The 22,409-nt window shown below is 37.1% G+C and overlaps 1 protein-coding gene across 1 annotated transcript in view; it reads right to left on the bottom strand.

Moving 5' to 3' along the window:
- Positions 1–6,421: 6,421 nt before the first annotated feature.
- Positions 6,422–22,409, bottom strand: part of LOC127580303 (copine-8-like) — a 249,658-nt gene continuing 233,670 nt past the window's right edge. Inside the window, 3 exon segments of the mRNA XM_052033590.1 lie at positions 6,422–7,657; positions 16,830–16,903; positions 18,440–18,497. Coding sequence (XP_051889550.1) covers positions 7,469–7,657; positions 16,830–16,903; positions 18,440–18,497 — 321 coding nt within the window. The 3' untranslated portion in view covers positions 6,422–7,468.

Raw genomic sequence — 22,409 nt, 5'->3', positions numbered from 1 at the left:
AGATGCTGCCTGACTTGCTGAGTATTTCCAGCATCTGCTGTTTTTTTTAAGTTTTCACTTTCTGACCAGGTACTGGGAGGTTGATGGGAGGCGTCCTTCACAATGGTCAACTGCTGCAACTTACTAAACTGAATGAGGAGTATGAGGGTAGAAACACGATCACAATTATTCCACTTTGATAAAAGGAACATCTTCACTCCCTGATTGTGATTCATTTAGCAAAGTATGGGTTTCACATTTCCAACAAGGGCAGTCATTCTAAATAAAATAAAATTATGAGAGGCATAGATAGGGTAGATGGTCAGAGTCCTTTTTCCCAGGATGGAAATGTCAATTATGAGAGCATGTTTAAGGTGAGTTGTGTAGGGAAGAGGGTGGTAAGTTCCTGCAATGTCCTGCCAAAGGAGATGGTAGAAGCAGATACAATATTAATGTTTAAGAGGCATTTAGACAGACACATATGAACAGACAGGACTAGACCTTATGCAGGCAGAGGAGATTAATTATATTGGCTTCATGGTGGGTGTAGACATGGTGGGCGTCCTGTGCTGAACTCTGCTCTATTTTCTATGAAAGAGACTCATCGCAAGGTTATTGAACCACCTAAGCTCTCAGATAACCAATGCCTTAATTTTGAAATTCCCATTCTTATTTTCAAATCCCTCCGTGGTCTTATTTCTCCCTGTAATTTCCTGTAGCCTATAATCCTCAAGACACTGTTTCCTTCCTGACATTAACTATCACATTTCATTGAGTTCTTTAAATACCTCAGACACAACAGCTTTGAACCATGCTTGTGGAATCAATATCACCAAGGAAACAATAATGAATAAAATGCATCATGATATCTCCGTGAATTATTTGTTTGAACTTAATGCTGGTTCTAACTAGAAAGGGGACACAGTTAACCTTTTAATTTTCCAATAACTACATTAAATGCCTGGGATGGGGTCAAATATATCAGCACGAAGATCACCACGGGTAGATTAAAACATTCCTTCCATTTGTAAGTTACTTTTGGGATAGCAATATTTCTCTGTCAGCACAGAATTAATGAAGCAAAAAACAACCTGCTGGAAGAACTCAGCAAGTCAAGCAGCATCTATGGACCTCACTGCTCCCTCTCCTTTCTATAAACTGGCTATCTTCCCTTTTAGTCCCGACACAGGGCCTTGGCCTGAAACGCCGACCATCTCTTTCCTTCCACAGATGCTGCTTGACCCACTGAATTCTTCCAGCAGTTTTTTCTTTTGCTCTGAATTCCACCATCTGCAGTCTCTTGTGTTTCTACAGAAATGATGAAGTCCCCATTAGGCAAACAGTAAAACAGAGTACATTTTAAATGACAAAGCAACTGGGTGTTGTTGATGATCAAAGATGTGCAATTCCAAAGATTCACCACAATCTGGTTAAAGAAATTTCCATTCACTTCTGTCCTTCACAGCCTTCCCAACATTCAAGTGCAACAATCAATTAGGAAGACAAATACAAGAGGATTTGAATACAGAGTAAAGAAATCTTATTACAATTGTATAAACCTTGGTGAGATAGGACCAGGAGTATTGCATATATTTTTGATCTCCTAATTTAAGAATGATTCTACTTGTCAGCAGGAATGCAGGAAGGATTCACTAGACTAGTTCCTGGGATGGCAGGTTTGCTGTATGAAGGGAGGCATTGAGTAGACCTGGTCTACAGGGCTTGCTTGACTAGATACAGGGAGAATGTTTTCTATGGTGGTGGTGTCGAGAACCAGGGGTCACACTCTCATAAGAAGGGGCAGGCTTTGAAGGACAGAAATGAATAGAAATTTCTTTGATCAGTCAGAGTATAGTGAATCTTTGGAATTCTGCACTCCAGCGGGTTGTGTAGGCTCAGTTATGGAGTTCATCTAAAGGGATTAATAATTTTCTGAATACTACAGGAGTCAAGGGATATGAGGATGGTACAAGCAAATACTGCCGAGGTAGAAAATCAGTCATAATATTGACTGTTGATGGAGCCGACTCTAAGGCTCGGAAGGTCTATTCCTATTTGTTATGTTCTTAAGATTTTAAATAGTACCTGAAAATAAAAAAAAACTGCATTTCTGAAGTGCTGGAAATATTCAGCAGGTCAGGCAGTGTTCATGGAGAGGAAAACAGTGTTAATGTTTTAGATCAATGACCCTTCATTAGTTCCAATGTCGGCTTACGTATCCTACCAGTAAATCATTGTAACTCCCATAGCTGCTTCCTTGCTATTAAACAGCGGCTGTCATCCCCTGGTATGGGCAGTGGGTGCCCAGGATTAATGCCTACCCTGGAAGAGCTAGCTTGCAATTGTTTTGCCCCAACATGAGTGGCTAAAGTCTGGGATAGTTAGCTGTGATCATACTCCATACTTGAAAACTAGTGGAAGAAGGTGAAAATGCATAAAATCCCCATCTGCTCACCCAGGTGGGATTAAAAATATACCAGGCCATTACTATAAAGAACAGCAAGAGTGTAACTGCTTGAGTCCTGGCCAACATTTATTCCTCCAATAATATTAAAGACTATAACTTAGTCATTAACGATCAGCAGTGGGAACTTGCTGTGCACAAATCAGCTTTCCTACATTGCAATGCTGACAGTAGTTTAAAACGTATTGAATCGATCACAAAGCACTTTGGGATATGCTGAAAGGTTTGTGAAAGCTGCTACCTTAGAGCAAGTATTTTTTTCTTCAGTTTGTAGAAAAGTCTTTAAGGACTGGATAGAGAGAAAAATAATGCTTCTTTCCAACTTCAGGAAAGACTATGGGTTGAAAACTATAAAATTGTAAACACAAAAAGCAGACTATAGACCAACTCTTGTGAATTTAATAGAAATGACATATCAAAAAATAAATCAGCGATTCCAAATAACATTCAAAACTTAATTGGTTTAATTTCCTCCTTTGTGTATTTGCATAAAATTGCTATTTATTTTAAACTAATGACTTTGTTAAAATTATATAGAAAAGAATTCACATCAATTGTTAAACTCTGTAAGACCAGAAGGAATTAAACACGTAAGTATGATGTCTATCCTCTGATTTGTGTGATTTATCAAGATTATACTTGGATTATCAGAAATCCCAAAGTCAATATACTGAAAATGTAATTTACATTCAAAGTTAAAGTAAAACATAACATTACATGTAAACGAAGCATATATGATAACCCTGGGCAAACACATGTAAAATGCAATGAGAAAGCAATAACATATTTCAAAGTCTTTCCAAAGACCAGTAGAGGGGCTTATGATACGGATAATTTGAATCATCAGTTTCTGGTAAAATAGAGATATTTAACTAAACATAGATGTACAGTATAATGTTATCAATGGGGTAATTACATCACCACTCTCAAGTATGACGATAATTTCTGAGGGAAGAAGGAGACGTAATTTAACAGAATTTTTCTAGTAACAGGCATCCTAGTCTGAATCCCTGTTAGCCAAACTGGCAGTTATTTAAACAACATTACAACAACTAATTCACTGATAGTTTCTCGGCAAAACTGCAAACCTATTTGGGGTGACAGCATTAAGGAGAAGTTTGTATTTATGTTGAAACATGCTTTATGCTGATTCTAGCATCATTCCAGATTTTTTAACTTGCACAATGATACAGAGGCTCTTTTTACAAAGGCTCAATTTATGTTGTAGTTGCTATGTCATTTTTTTCAGCTCCATTAGAGAAAAACACATAGTGGATGTTTTCATTCTAATATATGAACCATTTCCGTAGCTCACTTCCTTTATTCTAGGAAAAGGTAAAATGCCTGATACTTTTAATAAAAGGTTCTGTCATCCATGATTGAGAAGAACTAGTAAAAAAAAATACGTATTTCAGAATTGAAATAAATGAAAAATAGTTTTACTCGGTGGGATTATTACCCATTTCACCTCGTGCAGTCTAAAATGCAGGAGAGGTTAGTAATATAACATTTCCTGAAATATAATATTTTGGTGATTTTGAACACTGGCAATATCAGCTTCAATTGTGTTCATTTGGCATGTAGATCTTATTGGCAAAGATGGCAAAATAACAATCCAGGCAACATTAACTTTTCAGGAAACATTATATTAGCATAAGCTATTTAAGCAAGGTACTAGATTAGGTTTTTTTAAGGTAGATAACTACACTTGCAACTTTATTGGGTTAAATAAAAACAATTTTCTCTCATAATCAGTATAAGTTAATATTATTAATAAAAAAGGTTGCATACCCAAATCCAACAAAAATACTTGAAACATATTAATTTGATGCTGCCCCTTTATACGCGGTTATATTTTCCCAATTTTAATTGGGCTATTTCCCTTTATAACATTTTATATTTTACCAATGATCTGAATTACATTGCACAATTCTTGTAATCAGATTCGTTTGTTGGGTTAAATGTTACGAAGAATTGTACTTTGCAGGAAGTCTAGGGAAATTCCATTTTAAATATATAAACCAACTGGCAATACCCAGGAGTCGTGCGAGGTTTCTAGAGTCATTAGTCACCAAAAGTTAGCACTCAAAAGCAATGAATGTAGCTTTTCGTGATGGCTGTGCTGCTCTTGGGTATTATGACTTGATAAAGCTTAATATTCTCTTATATCTTAACAACACACAAATTTTACCATCACTAGCTTCTTAATTAGCATTTAACAATCATCCAGTTATTTGAAATATTTATCAGAAATAAAATGAAGCTTTTCATTCCACATACCCTTGATGATGCTATAGTAATGTTCTTTTGTTGTACAGTATACTGAGAGGAAAATGAATATAATTATTGTGTGTTGGCATCCATTAAGATAACTGGTGAACAATATCCTTAATGTCAGTGGTTTATCTACTTCTAATAATGTCAGAAAGTAACAGTATTCAGTTTACAGTTTTACTCAACATTAAAATAATCACACATAATACTTCAGTAAGTAAACAACATAAGAGTTCATGAAAACAATCTGTACGATAACATGTAAAAAGTGTTTAGCAATATATTTGGTGTTAAACATTCAGAGCACAATTCTGAAAAATCACTTTTCAATAAGACTGTTTACTCAAACTGTACTTCACTACAAGCTTGAATTGTTACATGCCTCTTTGACATAAACTAGACAGTTCAGTAATGTACTATTAACTCTTAAAACTGTTCAAATATTAACTTTTAGAAACATATAAAGATAATCATAATCACTTTGATAATTTCAGTATTAACGGAATCCCACTTGATTACAAAAAATTATTATGTAGGGTTCAATCAAAACAAAAAGTGTAAAGGTCTGTAGCAATGCTAAGCCTAAATAAACAATGCCACCAAGTTAGTGGGCCTGATTTTATATTGGTGTCCAAGAAGGGATAATACAAACAGTGGAAAAGCTGAATCTCATTTTCAGTTGTATATCAAATGATGCTAGAATTATACCACTACATAATAACAGATAGCCTTCCTGAGAATGCTGGGGAATGAGGGTCTACTATCAAAGAATCATATTTGCCCAATAATATTGTATTTTGTTTCTTTTTGGTTGGGAGAGGATGGTGGACACAGAATGTAATGTCCTTTAGGTTCTTGATACATTAAGTATGAAACTGATTATATGCATTAAATTTTCCTCTTGGCAAAAATATACCATCTGATAAAGTAGTTCTACTACTGTACCAGCCTGAATACAATGTTTATCGAGCAACTTATTTTTTGTGGATGCTCAAATGGTAAAGTATACTTGGTCCCACCTTATCTAATAAGCCTGAGCATAAAAAGGGTGTATCACAGCTAATTCTAGTTTTTAAAAAATTATGATTTGATTTAACATTATAAAAAGGAATTTGGCCCACAGCAGGTGGCATAAGTATAATTTAGTTAAAGGTATGAAGTATACAAAAACCAAGAAATACCTCCTTGTTTTGAGAGCACATTTTTGTGTTTTTTTTTCCTGTTCCTATTAATTATTTTTCAAATGAACTGGGATTTTTTTTTGGCATTAAACATGTTAAATTTCAATTTGTATTCTGATATACTTGCATATTAGGCAATTCCTTTAAAAAAAATCCAGAGATTTACAGTTACAGAACATTTTCCCCCTTTATTCTAGCACCCCTTGCAAAAGCACAATGTATATTTCATTTGTTATTGAAAGTATAATGTGCAAAATTTCCATACAAATGCAAAACAGTAAATAAACTAAGCATTAACTTTCCACATCAATGGAAAAATTAAAAAGCTACTGCAATGCTGGCTAAAAAAAGTTTCAAAACCGTGTTTTGTTTTTCAATATCCAAAGACATAATGCAAAAAAGTCATTGTATTGTTTAGAGGATTTAAGGCCATTTTGGACTGAATTTAATCTAGCACACAACTTAAAGAGTGCATTTCTTCTCCAAAACTGTAGATGTGTGCTGAAAGAGCTAAACAAAGACATTACAAATTAATTGACATTTTAATAAACAGAAGCACAAGACCACATGTTGTGCAGTGACTTTTCTGGCACATTCACCTAAAAGGTACAGGTATGCACACAGTTGGCAATAATGCAGAGCAGCATTTCTCAAAACTACCTCATACCTCATCTAATCAAACAAGAGGCTACAGGTCAAACTGCAAAGCTTACATTGTCAATATTGTTGCTATTTTCCAGCCACGTCTCTGCAGTTCTTCCATCTCCAATTTTAGTTTATCTATTCTTATTTTCAGTTTGCTTTTTGTTTTTACTTATGCCTACTTTTGAAGTAATTGCACTGTTAAAAGAGTGTGATGGTGAGTGACTGGAAAGGATCACCCACTAATTAGGCTTTACAAATGGAAGTGCTAGTTTGTTTTTGGCAGAAGGCAGTGCTCGTTGAAGAGTTAAACCTGTCAGCAAGCCTCTGCTGGCCAGATTATGTGCCCCATTGTTTGAAAATCGCTTGATGTACTGGAGCAGGCATCTTTATCTGAGTCTGTCAGCAACAGATGGAGGTGTATCAAACTAACAGATCGCAACAATTTCAATATTTAAAACTGTTTATAGGAAGTATGAGCTTATAAAAAGGATTTAATTATAAAAAGAATCTACATGTAAACATTAAAAGAAAAAGAACTGCACATTCTCAATTATTTACAACAGTTAAGGACTTCAATTCCATTTAAGCTGCAAACTTTTATCATTCCCTATTATCATTACTTTTTTTAAAAAAAGGTTTCTATTCCAAAGGGAGTAATTCAGATAAGAGGATAAGGATCTACCTCCACCCCCAACTCCCATCCCGAAAACTTCAGTTCTTTTCATGCAGCCTCTCTCTATGAATTGCCTCATGTTCTTGGCACCATGCAATCTGAAACCCAGTAGAAATTCTTTGATGCTTTCTAAGTAGAATGCTGACAACATCCATAAGTCTTTGTAGTGCAACCTGATAAAAATACAGCTGACACATTCAGTGCAATCAGTTCAGGTCAGCAATAATAATTGGGAATGATGGGATGACTCTGTTAAAGCTGTGTCTGCAAAGGGTAACCTGGGGGAGTGTATGGGGGTGGAGCAGGGGAAGGTTTAATTCCTCTTGATTTCATATAAGAAAGAAACTGTTCTGGAATCTCAGCTAAAACATCCTTTGCAAGTCGAGCCATACTCAGAACGTGGTTTCCAGTTCTGTCAACGTAGTCCCGAAAAGGCACAAACTGAAAAACAAATTTTAAATTTTGATCAACAAAGGTACAGAGAAAGAAATCTACAAACATATTGAAAAATTGTAAAAGCTGAGCAGTTGATTAATGTTTTAATTATAACCATCTATTTTACGATTAATTTTTCCAAAGTCAATAATCCACATTAATAGAACACATTCCAGTCAGAGAAATACACGATTAGTTTCTTATCTCAGTGGGTGAAATATCACATTCCCCCAAAAGACAATTGCTGTCAGATCCATGTATAGAAGTATTTTAATATAGAAATATAATATTTGAGTCAATTCTTGATAGTTATTTATCATTCTATGTAGTTTAAGTGTGAGTAAATAGCCAATGCAGGTTAAATCCATATCTATACAGATTACATCACCATGACAAAATGTCATCTCAAAGCAGCTTCAAGTAACTTCCTTTGGCTACAAGATTTTAAAAAAATGCATTAGTATTAGGGAACGTTGAAACAGAGATCTCAGACACGTTAGACAGGCAAGGGAGAAGAAAGCACGCCCTCCTTAATTTTCAAATCCACTTTGACTACAGGCATGGTGCTGGAGGAGACTGCTGATATGTTACCAGTGCTTTAAAAGAAAGGGAAAAACAATAGGCAGTGGCTACTTGTCTAACATTGGTTGTGGATATATTTTATTTAGAAAAGGCATACATTGGCATTTAGAGAAACACGGTTAATGAACACAGCCAGCATGAATTTGTGAAAGAAACTTGATTGATTTCTTTTGTCAGGGTTAACAAGGAGAGTTGATGAGAGTAGCAAAAAGATTTTAGCAAGGTCCCACACAGCTATGTATAACGTTGTAAAGCCCATGGAATCAAAAGGAAAAGGAAATGTTGGATCACCAGCAGAAGTGAAAGGCTAGTGATCAATAGGAGTTGTAGCTACTAGAGGGCCATGTGGAGTTAGCCCTGAATCCTTTGCTTTTGCAGTAAATATTATCTGGACAAGTGTGGGGAGATTGATTAATAATTCTGTGGATAATACAGACATTGATAGTGTGGTTGTTTGTGAAGAAGAAAGTTGTTGGCTGCAGGAAGATTGTAATGGGCTGGTTAGGTGGGCACTAGGGGGAATTTAGTGGAGAAGAGTAAGGTAATGCAGGGGAATTGTGACGTGAAGTAAAACATACAAGGATAGACAATAAATGGTAAGAAACTAGTGGGTGTAGAGGGGCAGGGATCCTGGAGTATGTCTCCACAGATGTTTAAAGGAGGCAGGATAAGTAGTTAAATAAGGTGGTTAAGAAAACTGGCATATTTCATATGGAATACAAGTGCAGGGAGGCCATTCTACAACTGTATAGAACTTTAGTTAAGCCACAGCTGTGTATAGTTCTGCACCACAACACAGGATTAATGTGCTATCACAAACGTGGGCACGGGAGAATTTCACTTATGAGGGGAGACTGGCTGGGCCGGAAGTGTTTACAGTACAACAAAGGAGACCAAGGGGAGATTTTAGGTGGTGGATATAAAATTGTAGGATGCACTAAAATTTCTAGGCAGGAAGCTTTGTTGTTTTCACAGGTGGCTATACTTAAGCTATATGCTCTGGAACTCTGCACCAAAGCTTCTTTACCTAACTACCTCTCACAGAGAGGAGTCAGGCCTGATTCAGTCATGGGTTCAAAGGTAAAATCGGCGGTGGGTAGATTGGGATTAAGAAGGTGAATAATTAGACTTTATTGAATAGGCTCCATGTTTGGAGAAGTATTATTAAAACCTTTTTCTTCTGGGAGTGCCTAAAGATGTGCACTCTGGAAGGGACTCATTTTGCTGGCAATGCTCCACAAGGTGCTACTACACAAGTAGCCATTTGATGTGTGTCTGACACAAAAATCAAATCAGATGTGCAAGGGTGATTCGTGGCTGGAAGTGCCCATTAAGTTCCCCGTGTGGTGTGATTTAAACTGGAAATGGTTTCAATTGCATTCCAGTTCTGAAAAGAAATCTTTCCATATATGTAGTTCTGAAAGATTCAGTGTTCCATATAACATTAACAAAGCTTTTAGTTACTTGTCTTTTTTTCTTTCTGCAGCTTGGTATTAAATTTCACTGCAGAGCACTCCCGTAAAATGCTTTGGGATATTTAACTACACTGGAAGTGGCATATAAATAGGAGCTGTTACAATGAATGTTTCAGTGAAATGGTACAATATTTGCAGAGTGCAATCCAGATTATAATATTAGAATAGGAAACATTTTTAATTATATAGTACAAAGTTTCACCAGACTGGGTCCTGGAATGAGGTAGGTTCGCTACATGAAGGAAGATAGGCCTGCGTTCTCCAGAGTTTTGAAGGATGAGAGGTGACCTCACTGAAACTTTCAAAATTCTTACAGGGTTCCACAGTGTGAATGCAGGGAGGAATTTCCCCTGGCTAAGTTGTCTAAAATCAGGAGTCACAGTCTCAAAATAAGGGGAAGGCATTTCAGAACGAAAAAAGAGAAGAAATATTGTCACTAAGAGTGGCGAATCTTTGGAATTCTTTATCATGGAGGGCTGTGGAGACTTAGTCATTGCAAAAAGATCACCCATGATCTTGGTGTATGGTGGAGTAGATTCACAGGACCAGATAGTGTACTCCTGGTCTTGATATTTATGTTCTTATTTTAAAATCTATTGTTAGTACAATTATTTAATTAATTCTGCCTTATTATGTTTATCCTTCCTTCAAAAATTACATACTAGAAGCAGGTTGTCTATCTCAATTTATGCCTTATGCTACACATAAGCTTCATTCCACTCCATCTGATTTTTCTCTGCTTCCTTATGAGGTTTCATAATATTTTTCAGTCTGAGCTATACATTCACCTGGCATCAGGAATGCATGCTGGTTGCCCTTGCTACTCCAGTGTTTATCTCAGTTGTACTTGGGAGTGGACAGTCGTGTCACTGCATCATAGCTGCAGCGGTTCATCTGGACCTCTATGCTATCTGTGTGCAGTTTACACATTCTCCTTTTTATCATGTGGATGCCCTGGGTACTCTGATATCTTCCCACATTCCAAAGAGATGCAGGCTAATAGGTTAATTGGGCACTCTAAATTGCCCCAAATGTATTGATGAGTGATATAACTGGATGAGTAGGTCAGAATGTAGGGAGAAAAATATAGAATGAGTGGAAGATTTGTGTTAAATGGGTGCTTGATGGTTGGCAGAATGGCCAATTTCCATGCTCTATTGACTATGACCTCCAGTACGTCTTCATTGGTTCCTCTTATATTTAGCAGATGCAAAAAGTCACTGGGAATGTTCAAATCCTAAGTCTGTTCTCGATCCCATAGGGGTTTCACTTAAACGAATGGAGAACAGCAGTAGATGGAACTAGCTAGTATGATCAGGTGACTTCCTGAGGGAAAGTGATCTTGGCAAATTAATTTTCATTTCAATGTGTTTAAGATACTTTGGTAATCAGAAAAATGTGTGTATGATTTTAACCATGGAAGAAGAAAATGATTTGGAGAAAAGGTTGAGAAGGTCTATTCATTATCTTGTTAGGAGGCCCCATAAACTTGAGGATGACTCGCTTTCACTCCACTTGCCTGAGTTCTGAAGTGGCTCATGACCTGCAATTGGGACACGCTTCTGCCATTTACACTGGGTTTCTGTGTGCTCCTAGTGAAAGGTTGCAAGATTTTCAGTGCCAAGATGAATCTCCATTTAGAGCACTTCTGGGCCTTTAGTTGAAGAGGTTATTGGTATTGGTTTATTATTGTCACTTGTACCGAGGTACAGTGAAAAACTTGTTTTGCATACCGATCGTACAGGTCAATTCATTACACAGTGCAGTTACATTGGGTTAGTACAGAGTGCATTGATGTAGTACAGGTAAAAACAATAACAGTACAGAGTAAAGTGTCACAGCTACAGAGAAAGTGCAGTGCAATAAGGTGTGAGGTCATAGTCCATCTCGTATAAGGGAACCGTTCGATAGTCTTATCACAGTGGGATAGAAGCTGTCCTTAAGTCTGGTGCTACGTGCCCTCAGGCTCCTGTATCTTCTGCCTGATGGGAGAGGAGAGAAGAGAGAATGATCCGGGAGGGTGGGGTCTTTGATTATGCTGGCTGCTTCATCAAGAAAGTGAAAGGTAAAGACAGAGTCCAAGGAGGGGAGGCTGGTCTCCGTGATGCGCTGGGCTGTGTCCACAACTCTGCAGTTTGTTGTGCTCCTGGGCAGAGCAGTTGCTGTACCAAGCCATGATGCATCCAGATAGGATGCTTTCTATGGTGCATTGATAAAAATTGGTGAGTGTCAAAGGGGACAAACTGAATTTCTTTAGCCTCCTGAGGAAGTAGAAGCGCTGGTGAGCTTCCTTGGCCGTGGCATCTACGTGATTTGACCAGGACAGGCAATTGGTGATGTTCACTCCCAGGAACTTGAAGCTCTCAACTCTCTTGACCTCAGCACCATTGATGTAGACAGGTGCATGTACACCACCCCCTTTTCTGAAGTCAATGACCAGCTCTTTTGTTTTGTTGACATTGAGGGAAAGGTTGTTGTCAGGACACCACGTCACTTAACTCTCTATCTCCTTCCTGTACTCCGATTCATCGCTGTTTGAGGTACGGCCTACAACGGTGGTGTCATCTGCAAACTTGTAGATGGAGTTAGAGCAGAATCTGGCCACACAGTCATGAGTGTATAGGGAGTAGAGTAGAGGGCTGAGGACGCAGCCTTGTGGGGCACCAGTGTTGAGAGTAATCGTGCCGGAGGTATTGCTGCCTATCCTCACTGATTGCGGTCTGTTGGTTAGAAAGTCAAGGATCCAGTTACAGAGGGAGGTGTTGAGTCCTAGGTCTCGGAGTTTCGTGACAAGTTTGCCTGGGATTATTGTACTGAAGGCAGAGCTGTAATCAATAAACAGTAGTCTAACATAGGTGTCTTTACTGTCCAGATGCTCCAGAGCTGAGTGTAGGGCCAGGGAGATGGCATCTACTGTAGACCTGTCTCGGCGATAGGCGAATTGCAGTGGGTCAAGATTGTCTGGGAGGCTGGAGTTGATGTGTGCCATGACCAGCCTCTCAAAGTACTTCATGATGGTGGATGTCAGAGACACTGGTCGGTAGTCATTGAGACATGTTACCTTGCTTTTCTTTGACACCGGTAATGTGACTCAGGTAAAGGAAAATTGTGTTCTCAATTGTAAATCAAGTCCAAATGGTTACTATAGCTTGGACATGAGAGACACTCAGGTAAGGGGTAAATTTAAAAAGGCCAGGCCTTGGAATAGAATAGCAAGTTGTTGAACGATTACAAAGTTTGCCGGAAGGAATGAGAGTTAATGATGTTAGTCCATCAGTAAATAATATTAAACTAGGGTATATTTGTAAAATTATTAAATGAAAGGCACATTATTTGTGATTTATTTTGTCTTTATTAAAATGCTTCAAATTTAAACAGAGGTAAATAGCTTTAATCCAAACCATTACAAAGATGCAAAAAGGTTGGCAGCTCAAAGTTCCAGTCCCTAATGTTTGGAGAGGACAGACTAAATAAATAAAAACAGGTACTGAGTGACTCTGATAGTAAAAAGTGATGCACAACAGCAAAGAGGAAAGAGACTGAATCAAAAAATTACAAAGTAGAACTGGTAAGTATGAAGAAAAGGGATTTCTTCATACTTACCAATTCCACTCTGTAAGTACGAAGAAAACTGATAAAGAACACTATTAAGAGCCCCCTAGAAATGTCTATGCTGTAAGTAAAAAAAAAGATATATAATGTTAATAGGCCCATAGACATAAATAATTGGCAAAAATAGTTCAGAGGATGAAGTTAGGATGGTTTCCTGGAGCAACTCATCATAGGAATCAACCAAGCAACACAGGCTATGATAGATGTGGTCCAGTGTGATGAGATAGGATGAGGCAGAAATATCTTGGAAAGGTGTTATTTCGAGTGAAGTGATCACAATAAACAGAATTAGAGTGTTATATATTTAACTCTGATATGAGGAGTGTATTAATTCAGGAAGATCGGGAAATTAAATGATTATCTATTACCATAACAAAGGTATATTTCATAATTCAAAAGAAAAATACATTTAACTGAGAAATTAAAAACTCCGCGGGAAGTCTTCCATCAGTGGCAAACAGAAGAAGTTGAATAAAGATCATATTGGATTGAGAAAAGGTTTCAGTGTTGTCATGAAATCTTGAAAGTGAAGATAGGGTAGGATGAGGCAAAGGATGATCACAAATGGATAAAGACAATGAAAGCAGAAACATGGTAAAGTAGCAAAAAAAATGTAAGAACTTCTAAAAATGAACAGAAGAATGACAGGAGGAAATGGCTGAGATGTTACGAAATATATTATTTCTGCTAAATACATAAGAGTAACACCAACGTACCTTTGATGAATGTTCTGACTGTATAAAGCTAGCCAGAAGAGCTAGCTATGATAATGATGGGGATAATCCATTAACTGGTAAATTGGTGGCAAGATGGAGTAAATTTTGTGAACTGTGGGATTATTCACTTTAGAAGGAAGAATTGAAAGTCAAGTATTATTAAAATGGTGAGAAAGCAGTAAACATAAGGTACAGTGTGTACACACAAGTAAAATAATGGTAAAGTGAGCATCTGCAAAGGTAGATGATGTGTGGGTTTTTATTGCAAGGGGCTGGAATACAAGGAGGAGGATATTTTGTTATAATTTTGTAAGGCTTCAATGAGATCATTACCAAGAGTGCTATGCAGTTTTAGTCTCCATGCTAAAGGAGGGGATAGATAAGCTTAGCTCTGAATTGAGCTTCATTAGATTTATTCCAGTGATGTAGGTTTTGTTCTACGACGACAAATTCATTTGGAATGGTCAATGCTCATAGAATAGTGCAGCAGTTAGCATAACGCTTTACAGTGCCAGCGACCCGGGTTCAATTCCGGTCGCTGTCTGTAAGGAGTTTGTACGTTCTCCCCATGTGTCTGCGGGGGTTTCCTCCCACATTCCAAAGACATATGGGTTAGGAAGTTATGGGCATGCTATGTTGGCGCCGGAAGCGTGGCGACACTTGCTGGCTGCCCCCAGAACACTCTACGCAAATAATGTATTTCACTGAGTGTTTTGATGTACACATGACTAATAAAAATATCTTATATCTTAAGTAATCTCATTGAAATAGGGAAGATCGAAGAAGCAGCAACAGGGTGCTGATGCTTAGAGACACTAAGTGATTCAAAGGACCTAGTGATCATAGAAAAAGTCAGCTATGATTTCATTGAACAGCAGTCCAGGCTCAAGGGACCTGATGGCAACACCCTTGCTCAGATTTCTTATGTTCTTGTCTACCTGAAGCTGAGAAACAGAAAACAAAGAGAAAGCTATTGCATGACAACAAAGAAGTTAATTCAAATATATTTGTACAGGAAGTGTTATTATAAAACCACGATAACTTAATGGCACTATTAAACTATGCAGGCCATTGAAATGCTTACAACAGTGTGACAATGCAATTATAATTTGCTGTAAGTATATTAATAAATAGACTAAGCAAATTACACTAATGAAATAAAGCAATCCATTTTAAAAAATATTGTTACTTTGAAATAAGGAACACATTTTTTTCTCAATGGAATATAACAGACATCCAGGGAATTGCCCCAGGGTTTGTCTTGAGATTCAGGTGAAATACACAGTCTAACACACTCCTCCTTATCCTTTCTAGTGTTTTCTTTTCAATATTTTTTGCAGCATATTGTGAGTGGATGCAGGCTGAATTGTGAAACATTGTGTTTTTTTTATCTCTCTCGCTATCTCTCTATTTAACTCTACCTCTTTCTATCCATCTACCTATCTATACATCTATTTCTCTCTAACTCTCTCTACCTATCCCTCCCTCTCCATCTATCTATCTACTTATCCACCTATCTCTAATCTCTCTCTTGCTCTACCTATATATCTATCACCTCCCTCTCTACCTCTACCCTCTATGTGTGCGTTACAATTAATAACACTTTGTCTCCAACATTAAGCTGTTACGTGGGAGTACAGTATATTACCACTCATATTGTACTTTATGCTATGCTATGCTTCCAGAATTTTAATGTTCGACCTTTGTATTGCTCCAGCTGTAACTTTTTAGGGACGAAACCCATTTGTTTTGATGATCTGCTTTGAATGAACAATCAAAATCCTGCTATACTTCTGCTACAAACCTTAACATCTTCATTGTTCAAAAGCAACAGAAACAATAATTTACCAACACCATAACTGCAGCCAGATATTTCAGTAAGAATATTTCCATTAACAACACTTATATCATTGCTTTCCCAATCTCTAGTATATATTTTTAAAACTTTATTTATAAAGTATGGTAACAGGCCCAACGAGCCCGCACTGCCCATTTACACCCACATTAACCCGTACATCTTCCTCTACACTACTGTGCTGCCCTATGTCCTTATCACCTATTTTTTTTATAACGTGTACCTTATTTAGTCAGGACTTTTGTGCTGGAGCTGAAACCTAAATCCTCAAATTAGCAAACTTTGGCAGAGTAATTTGACGACACCATAACCCTTACCTGTCTCCCTCTTCTGAAGGGTGAGAATTCACAGTGCATTTCCAGGTTTTTTTTTGCATTAGCAAAGGGTAATCACATTTCTTTTCAGACATGCTATCATTTGGAAGTTATCACCATTTTCTTCATTTATGGTTTTACAACCTTTAAGAAATTCTAATAAATGCAGCTTCACAATTTGGATAAAAGTAACAGCCCCACTTCAAAGTGAGAAGACACACCTTTTAGAATTGTAATATGAACCCAATGGAAAAATTAGTATTTTCTCCATGTACATATATGCATGTATTATACACTCTAACACCTGTTCCTGGAACCTTTTAATAAATTGGCTAATTATCAGTTTGAAAGAAGACAGAATTCATTATTGGTCAAGTTTTTTTTAAATCAACTACTTCTGAACAAACAGTTCAGAGAAATGCCCAAAAGAATCATGAACAGTTTGCACAACAGTGGGGGGAAAAAAGTGTTCTGAGTTTTGTCATTATATTCTTTCTATAATGGAAAAATCCATTCATTTTGTATTCAATAAGCAAAAGAAAATTCCTGTACTACTTTTGAAATGAATACAGAAGCAGTTTTACATCACTTTATAACAGTACATAATTCAAAACCACATCTAACCTGAACAATATCTCTCTCAGCATATCTTCCTCTTGATGATATCCTAACCTCGTCACCATCCAATTCCTCCATTGCTGCAAACAAAGAATCAGTGATGATTATGTAAAAAAAACATCTTCTTACATCATTCTAACACAGCAAATATGGAATTGGTTTTTGTACATTTATCTGTTCCCTTCAGTGACACTGATAACATTAGATGAACTTTATGGTTGTCCTCATTGTTGCATAAGGATAGTTGTTGGAAATGGTGGCTTTTAATAATGAGAGGTGATTACTGCAAATAAAAAAAACTCACTATGTTCCTTTTACTGGAGGCTGTAAGATCAATGAAAACTGCAGCAGAATATGATGTCACTTGCAGGCCACCCACATTCAATGCTGACCTGAGGTAAGGATGAACTTATCTTTTCCAGATCTGCTGGTGTTGACGTAATGCCCAAATAAAATGACAAGGCCTGCACACTGGGTGAACCAGAACACATTTCTCCAGATCTTTTGCTCACAAGCTTAACATCATGAATCACCTTAAATTTATCCACCCCCATCACTAACTTACCCCCACCCACAACCTGCAGCATCTTGTTCACAAAGATCCAACCCCAACATTGCCTTTTTCTATCGGTATAAAAGAAAGGTTATTGTTTGGCAAATCGACCTCAATGCTGGAAAAGCTGAATGCAACCTTGTTGACTCCTCCCTCTGGACCATGAAATAACCATTGAATATCAGGTCATTGGTGGCCAGTCACTAACTGACCAGCCACCTTTTCTCTCAAGATCTTCCCTCCCACCCAGGAATGTCCCTGTAAACCCATCCTTTCAGCATGTATCCAACATGGGTTAAATAGCTGCCTCCTGTGCTGCAAATTTCCATATTTTTATTGTTTTTCACCATTGTCCAGTCTCTTTCCACTTACATCTTCAACAATTCTGATCTCCTCTGTCACTTTAACAGTTTGGATCGATATCTCATATCTGTATGCAAATTCATTGAATATTTCAGGACTGAAATTGCATTTAAGGGAATCAGGGATATGGAAGATCCTACTGAATGGCAAAGCAGGCTTGGAGGTGCTATATGACTTCATGCTCTTCCTGTCCCTCACAATGTTTGGGATATTACATTAGAGCATGTTAAAGTTTATTACACATAAAATTTTATGAACGGGATAATTTGATAGCCACCTGAATGAATGAACTTAATGCAAGAAGTTTCAAAAATCAAGTTCAGTTCTTTGAAAATGGTGAACTTACAATAAATGTTGTGCATACTTTCATCATTTGAGATGAGGCAAATTTATCACTAGAAGATTTCATAAAATTCAGGAAGTTGTTGTCTTCTGGGTACCTGTTCAAACAAAAACCTGATCCTATTTTTAACTTAGGTCTCTCAAAGTTACTGAACTATCTTTGTGCTTACAATATCAGCAACTAATACATTAAGTGACATAAAAGCTGTTGGGGTGCGTTATTTACATTTTTGAATAATTAAAACAGTCATTCTCTGCGTAATTCTATTGAAAGTTGCTTCTCTAAGCATTGATGGAATCAATTAAAATAACATCAATGCCATTCTCTACTTTGACATGCAAAGTTTAAATTTCTTACCATCAAATTCTGCAGGCCCAACTCCGACAATAATTATCGACATCGGAAAACAAGCGGCCTTAGAGGATGAAGAAAAGCAATAAATTGTAACAAAGAAAGAATCATTGAAATGTTACTATGTACATTAATGATGATGGTTGTGTTTGTGTCCAAGAACTATGTCCACACCACCTTGCATTTAGATAACTCCTGTAACATACAAGAAGACCCTCAGATGGTTCACAACAGCTTTCTAGCTGTTTGAATGACAATGTTAATAATAGTGCTTAACATTGTAATAAGTATTGAACTATATTTACAATTTGATAGCAGATTGTGAAGTTGAAATAGCTAAAATAAACACCTTAAAACCGAAATTTTGAACTCTGTTAATATATTTTGCATAACCATGGAATGCTTGCACATTCAATTTCACTTCTGAATGTCGGTTATAAGACATGTAATAGAGATGAGTTTCTCTGCCAAAAAGTTTTTAATAATAGAAATGACTAAAAACCAATAATAATTCAGGAATTTTATGCACATATGAACATAACTGATCTGTTACACTCAGTAATGTGAAGGAAATCAGTGCTGGAGAATAGAATATTTATCTTTATCTACTGCGAGCACCAAATGTCAGCAGCTAGCTAGCAGGTCAGTCAAGTTATTGAATGAAAATGATGTCGAATAAAATACACCCAGCAATTGCAACATTTCTAATGCTTTCTGAGCACTTAATATGTCTTTTTACTGAATTCCAGTATTTGTTCTTAATAGAACTAACACATATCAATAGACTGAAGTCGGCTAAAACCCAAGTCCAAAACAAACAAAGGAATTCAGTATGAGCACATTGCATCTCAACATAATCTCCAAATGCTGAAAATCTAAAGTAATGCTACAGCTATCTGTCCATAAAGAGATGAATTAATTTCTCATGTAAACCTTTCAGCAGAATGAAATGTATATATCTGACTAGCATAGTAGTTCTGCCAAAGGATATAAACTGAAAACAATCCAGGCCAAAGCTTAATGTGAATGATGGGTATCTACTCCTGTAAATGCAAGCAAGTTTGGAATTTAAACACATGCACCAAACATGTATGTTTTCAAACTGTGAGAGGATTTCAGCTAGTCTGTCTGTAAGTATACTCTGCACAGAGTCCAACAGCGGAGCATGAACGTACTAAGGTTCCCTCACTTATGCTGAGGAATCTGCAAGCCCACTTGTTATAATGAAGATTTTAGTCATTAGGAAGAAAGGTAAAAATAGGGTAATTACATTGTTAAACATTATTTGTGATGGGGTAACAATTTTTAATATTTTTTTTCACTACTTCAGAGTTTCTGGGGAGTGGCTTTTGCCCCTGTTCTCAGCAGGTAAGGAGAGCTGAGGCCTCCAGTGAAGTGGAGATTACAAAAGAATATTCATATTAAACTCAGGCTAGCCACCGATGACAGGGCCAATCATAATACCCATGAGGTATCCTCACAGCTCCACAGGGTCACCTTCAATTGATTGTTGTTCACAGAGGACCTTGGGATAGTTTGTAAGGTACCACAGAAGAGCACTATTGGACCTACCAAAGAAATCTGAATATAGTTTGCTCAAAGGTAATTGCAGCAAAAAGCACCTATACTAAAATGAGACTTACGAAGAGAATCTAAGATAAAATTGGAATTCTTAACATCAACAGGGACTAAAGTACAACCAAACACCAATATTGAAATTCATCCGAAAAATATTAGCAGAGTTAATTTTAATGGCTGTAAACTCTTCCTATCTATGTTTCAATGTCAATTGTGCCTAAAATAATGTTACAAAAGGTGACATTGGATTTTCAATAGGATGATGCTGAATACATTTTAAAAAATACACACTTTCATCAAGCTTTCGGTCAGTTGTCCTTTGGCACACCTCTTAGTGTCATTTTTTTCTATATTAAAGAGGCTATTGTTAAAGGCCATCAATATTTTGGAGCAATCAGCTGATTTTGGGAAAGCAAGAAGTTTAATACTGGTTGTTTAAATTTCTGCAGGGAACAGACAGGGTGAACCCAACTATCCTGATAAGAAGCACTTCCATACAGTAGAGGCAAACTCCTTAGTTACATGATAGCAATGGAAACCAGTCCAAAATGTCCAACTAACCCCAAACCCAGATTTCTGATGGGAATCAGGGCCTCTCCACCAGGGCATCTTCATTCACCCCTGCTGCCTGCATAGAATACAGGCTTAATATAACTGCTGATTCTGAAGGAAACTGCCAGATATTAGCCAGTTGTCTCAGGGAGTTTCAAGCATCAGCACATTCATAGCCAACTACAAATGTCTAGAAAGTCCTGAGTATGAGATAACAGAACATCTGGTTGTCCTCTTTGCTTCTGGATTCCAGATGCAATTTACACTCCACCCTCAGTTTTACCTTCGGGTGGTCCCATTCACTTGAACCATCACCAACCCTGTGGAAATAGGTAAATGCTTTACTTATTTTAGTTTTTAAAAAGTATTTATTAGTGTTTTAAAATGTATATAATTAATGTTTAAATTTAAATTAATTTTTAGCAGTGTTTACATGTCTCTGACAATCAGAGACTTTAAACACTGTTAAAAAGCATTTCTCAGCCTTTGGCAGTGAGGACATCCTAGGTGAGAGTTCTCAGGAAACTACACCCAAGAACTACTCACCACTTCGTGCAGGCTCACCTCATCAGAGCAGAGGGTCAAGTCTATACATCCAGAAAACAGTACAGGCAGGTAGAGAGACCTTGATCAGCTAATCGAGGCAGCAGGAATATCTGACCCATTTCCTTGTGCCACTTATATAAAGGATTAATACTCCTTTAAAAAACAAATAGAAGTGCTTCTACATCTTACTGTACTTGTACTTTTATGATTGATTAATTGACCAAAAGAAAATAAAAATGATCAGTAATGAAAAATGAACTGTTCTTCCTTTTAATGATTATCAAGCATAAGGCTGTGAGAAAGGTAAGTCTTCCTATGTAAGGCACTTGGCATCAGCACTAAGCATATCTAGGTCAGGTACATCACAGCCAGAGGCAGAATATTCTGCAGCAATAATATGCATACGTTTCAAACAAGCTAAAACATGTTCCTGCAACTGGATGACATTTTGTCCATTTCCCACATCAATCAGACTATCAGTGCTCCAGGGACAATTTTGATTGGGCAAAGTACACCAGCTAGTGTAATTGATTTAAATAATTTAAAATTATTTACACATATTCATTCATTTTAATTGTACATATTTTAAAACACTAATAAATGATTTTACATCACCTGTACAATGCCGAAGAGAAACCTGAAATTGTGACCCTCTCTCATTTGGTATTCACTGGATTAAAACTGCTCAGGGAAATTGTTAAGCAAAACAGTTGCATTCATTATGTTGGAGGGATCCATTCATTCCTCCAAGTTTCTGGCACAAGTAACTTCAAACACATTGCTGGGCTGTTTTTTTCTCTGTTGAGGACCCAATCTTGGGACCCTGACTTACATTTCAATAGGGGCTGGCTGCCTGAAACTCAAAGGTGGTTTGGATATCCACCAGTCAGTTCTTATTAAAACTGCCCTGGGTTAACGGAGCAAGAACATTACTGACCTCAATTTGAGTCTATTATGGTTCCATTAGTACTGAACGCAGCAAATTAAAAGCACCCCCACTTCATAAGAGTGATTAACCTACTGTACTCATATTCCAGTTGCATTTTTTTTTACAAAACCATTGTTATTGGCTGCAAATTAATTTTCAAAATGCTCCCTGTTACTGGGAAAATGTCATGCAGCTTTTTAAAATGCTAAAAATAAGATGGTAAAAATAATTTTCTGACATGGTACCTGAAGTCAACACCACTGAGAATAGCATTTAAACTATAAAACCAAGCTCATGAATTATTTAACTTTCCCTGCCTTGCCAGAAGCACAAAGCATCTGCTGGTATAAAGAACTATCTGAAATTGGCAGT

Source organism: Pristis pectinata, chromosome 19, assembly GCF_009764475.1.
Source record: "Pristis pectinata isolate sPriPec2 chromosome 19, sPriPec2.1.pri, whole genome shotgun sequence".
In the NCBI taxonomy this organism is placed as follows: domain Eukaryota; kingdom Metazoa; phylum Chordata; class Chondrichthyes; order Rhinopristiformes; family Pristidae; genus Pristis; species Pristis pectinata.
Note: the sequence above shows the minus strand (reverse complement) of the source record. Positions and strands in the feature narration are given on the sequence as shown.